Source organism: Drosophila persimilis, unplaced genomic scaffold (genome assembly GCF_003286085.1).
Source record: "Drosophila persimilis strain 14011-0111.01,24,50 unplaced genomic scaffold, DperRS2 tig00000002-arrow-pilon, whole genome shotgun sequence".
Classification (NCBI taxonomy): Eukaryota; Metazoa; Arthropoda; class Insecta; order Diptera; family Drosophilidae; genus Drosophila; species Drosophila persimilis.
Genome location: NW_020825289.1, coordinates 7,776,252 through 7,778,938, shown reverse-complemented (window position 1 = coordinate 7,778,938; position 2,687 = coordinate 7,776,252). Strand labels below are relative to the sequence as shown.

Below are 2,687 nucleotides of genomic sequence, written 5' to 3'. Positions count from 1 at the left end.
AATAATTATAATTCTAATCTAGCTACGCTCTGTTTTGTAAATCTTAACAAGTTATTTAAATAAAATTTATTTAAAATAAACGTCATACATATTAAAAATGTACTGTACTTGTTCTACTATATCGCTCTTTTGCGTTTCTCTGCCAGATATTTATTTGGATGTTTATTCTTATCGTGAATACAATTTTTACATTAATGCTGAAAGAAAAGATGATTAAGTGGATCTACAGAATACATAAAGTCATACACTTAGCCTAATCGATTAAATTCAGCTACCCAAAACCCAAACGAGAAAGAACCCATTCAAACAGCTGTCTCTGTTGCTGTTTGGTTGCTTTCGTTTCTTCGACTTCTTGGTAGCTTATACTTAATCTATTCATTCGTCCTTGCCGGAGGTGGCCTCCTCGCTCGTCTTGAAGATAACCTCCTGGATCTTGGTGCGCACATATAGCTTGCGGCTCAGCGACATCTGGCGCATGCTGGGCACAAGGCTCAGGGCGAAGTAGTAGTCGTCGTCCTTGCTATGTTCCTCGTGGCTCTGCTGAATGATGTAGCTCAGTTGCTCGCTGACCGTGGTCAGGCGGTCGATGGATGTCTCCAGGTTGTTCTTCAGCTGTTTGGCCGCGTTGGCCGTGTTGGTGTTCGAGGCCACCACAGTGGCCACGACTGGGGCACTGCTGATGGTGGCGCGGCTATGGCCGCTGGGGTTCAGCACGGTGACCTTTTCGCCAGACTCGAGGGCGACCTCCTCCTCCATAACGTGTATGGGACTGTAGCAGAGCGGATCTTCGTTGTAGATAATGTCCTTGATGTCCTCGCTGATCCCATCGTTTTGCTCATACTCCTCCCACTTCTGCGGGAGTGCGCCGGTCTCGGCGACAAACGATGTGGACTGCCTTTCAATCTTCGGCTTGGCCACATGCAATGGCTCCCGCAGTTGCTTGGCCTTAGTTATTCGCACAGTTTTCTCTGCAATTATATGTATGCGATAGAGTGTTTGTTAATAAGATATGCGATACATTGAATCTCGTCGAAAAACATCAATAGGCCACCGAGAGATGGCAGTCCGCGATAGTTTACTTTACCCCAAGTCGCACATAGCGCGCCCAATACTCGATAGCGCGTTTGACCGCCCGCCTAAAATGGTCACTTGCTGATAACTGTGCTGAAGTGATAGTTGTTTACCTTTTTTTAGAATGGGAATAAGACGCCCCTGACGGCTCTGCACGGGATTTACGACCACCTCGTCGCTATGCTTGTGGCGCAGATGCGTCCACAAATTTGTGGTATTGTTGCCCTTTAAATTGCTGGCCATGCCACCACGCGATATATTATTTCCGCAATAGCGGCATATCGCAAAGTTTTCGCAGTCCTCGTTGATGTCGTAGTGCTGCCACACATTGCTCACGCGTCCCTTTGGCATCTTTAGATGTTAATTATGAATTAATTTGTGAAAAACTAAAATTTTCTCTACAAATGAAATGCCGATTATATTAGCGTAGCTGGCGTGAGTGTTGTCCAGTGCTGTACCCGTTTTAGTGTTGCAAAACGTAAAAGTATAAGGGAGGAAAACAAAGAAACCAAGAATGAGAGCAAAAAAAAAACAAAAAATTGCATTGAATAAATAGCTAAATGCGCTCTATTAGTTGTATTTGCTAAATTTAATTTTACAATAGTCACAAATACATAAACTGGCACATATGTACTTAAAAACAAATTTCTTAGATTTTCTGTTGATGGGCAACCCTGATAATGGGCACTGAAAACTTTTGTACATACTATTTGGTTCACTTATGTATGCCAGTATGTATGTATGTACGTCTATTAACCCCCAGAAAATTGTTATTTTTATTTGAAACACTTTTATTTTTAAAGAACGGAGATAGGTACATATCGGTCTCAGATTACGGTACTCAGAAGAGGCGGTCTCTGATTCTATCGCGATGGTAATGATCCGTGCCCCATCTATTCCGGGCACGGAGGGCACGCGTGGCAGTGAGGGACGTGACGTGCGTGAATATATCAGATCCTTAACTTACCGTTATTTGAGTTTGAGTGCAAGCACCTGTGCCGGAGTAAGCTTCCAGTGCCTGTCTTTCCACTATAGGATAGCAGATCTCCGCAGGTTTTACAGCAGGCGTACGGCTCTATTTTGTCGTCGCAGGAGACCAAGTTGAAAAACCTCCAGACGCAGCTCTTTGTATTCCTTGGCTCAACCAATTTACAACGCTTGTCGCCCGACTTGAGGAGGCTCCGGAGCTCCGATTTCTTCTCGACGTGCATTGCAATAGTTGGATTCACAACAAAACAATCCTAAATAATAAAATTTACACAAATACAAGCAAAGCACGCATGTCACGACATTCAGTCACGCACAAAACAGTGCTGTAAACTGTTGTTGCTTTTTGTCGGTGCAAGGTGTACGAGAAACGAGGTGCCGCCATTGCATGTAGACAATTGGTTGGGGTAAACACATTTGAAATTGGTACAATAACAGAACCGCACGATGGTCACCTACTAATATTCCAATGTCAGGGTTCACTTCCAAAGAAATGCAAACGGAGGGAAACGGAGTCCAATCCTCTGCATGCGATTGTATTGTCTTTTGGCGGATGTGCAATACAATTTTCGATATAGGACCGCATTCAATAGACAACCAGCAGATATAGGATATTCCGTTGAAGACGC

At 43.9% G+C, this 2,687-nt stretch overlaps 1 protein-coding gene across 2 annotated transcripts; it reads right to left on the bottom strand.

Annotated features, from left to right (window-relative positions):
* Positions 1-111: 111 nt before the first annotated feature.
* LOC6590638 lies at positions 112-2,319 on the bottom strand. 2 transcript variants are annotated; one of them, XM_002016105.2, is made up of 2 exons: positions 2,039-2,319; positions 112-968 (listed from the first exon to the last, which is right to left on the bottom strand). In XM_002016105.2, exons 1-2 carry the CDS (start codon positions 2,280-2,282, stop codon positions 376-378), a joined length of 837 nt encoding a protein of 278 aa, XP_002016141.1. In that variant the 5' UTR covers positions 2,283-2,319; the 3' UTR covers positions 112-375. The 2 variants fall into 2 exon arrangements, with proteins under 2 accessions (XP_002016141.1, XP_026842110.1); XM_026986309.1 differs by lacking the exon at positions 2,039-2,319 and adding an exon at positions 1,185-1,484.
* Positions 2,320-2,687: the final 368 nt, after the last annotated feature.

Bases quoted from the DNA above. Each gene is read 5' to 3' on its own strand.
- LOC6590638 (XM_002016105.2), bottom strand. From the start codon at position 2,282: ATGCACGTCGAGAAGAAATCGGAGCTCCGGAGCCTCCTCAAGTCGGGC. The intron at 969-2,038 runs GTAAGTTAAGGA...ATATAATTGCAG, and splicing joins GCACTCAAACTCAAATAACG to AGAAAACTGTGCGAATAACT.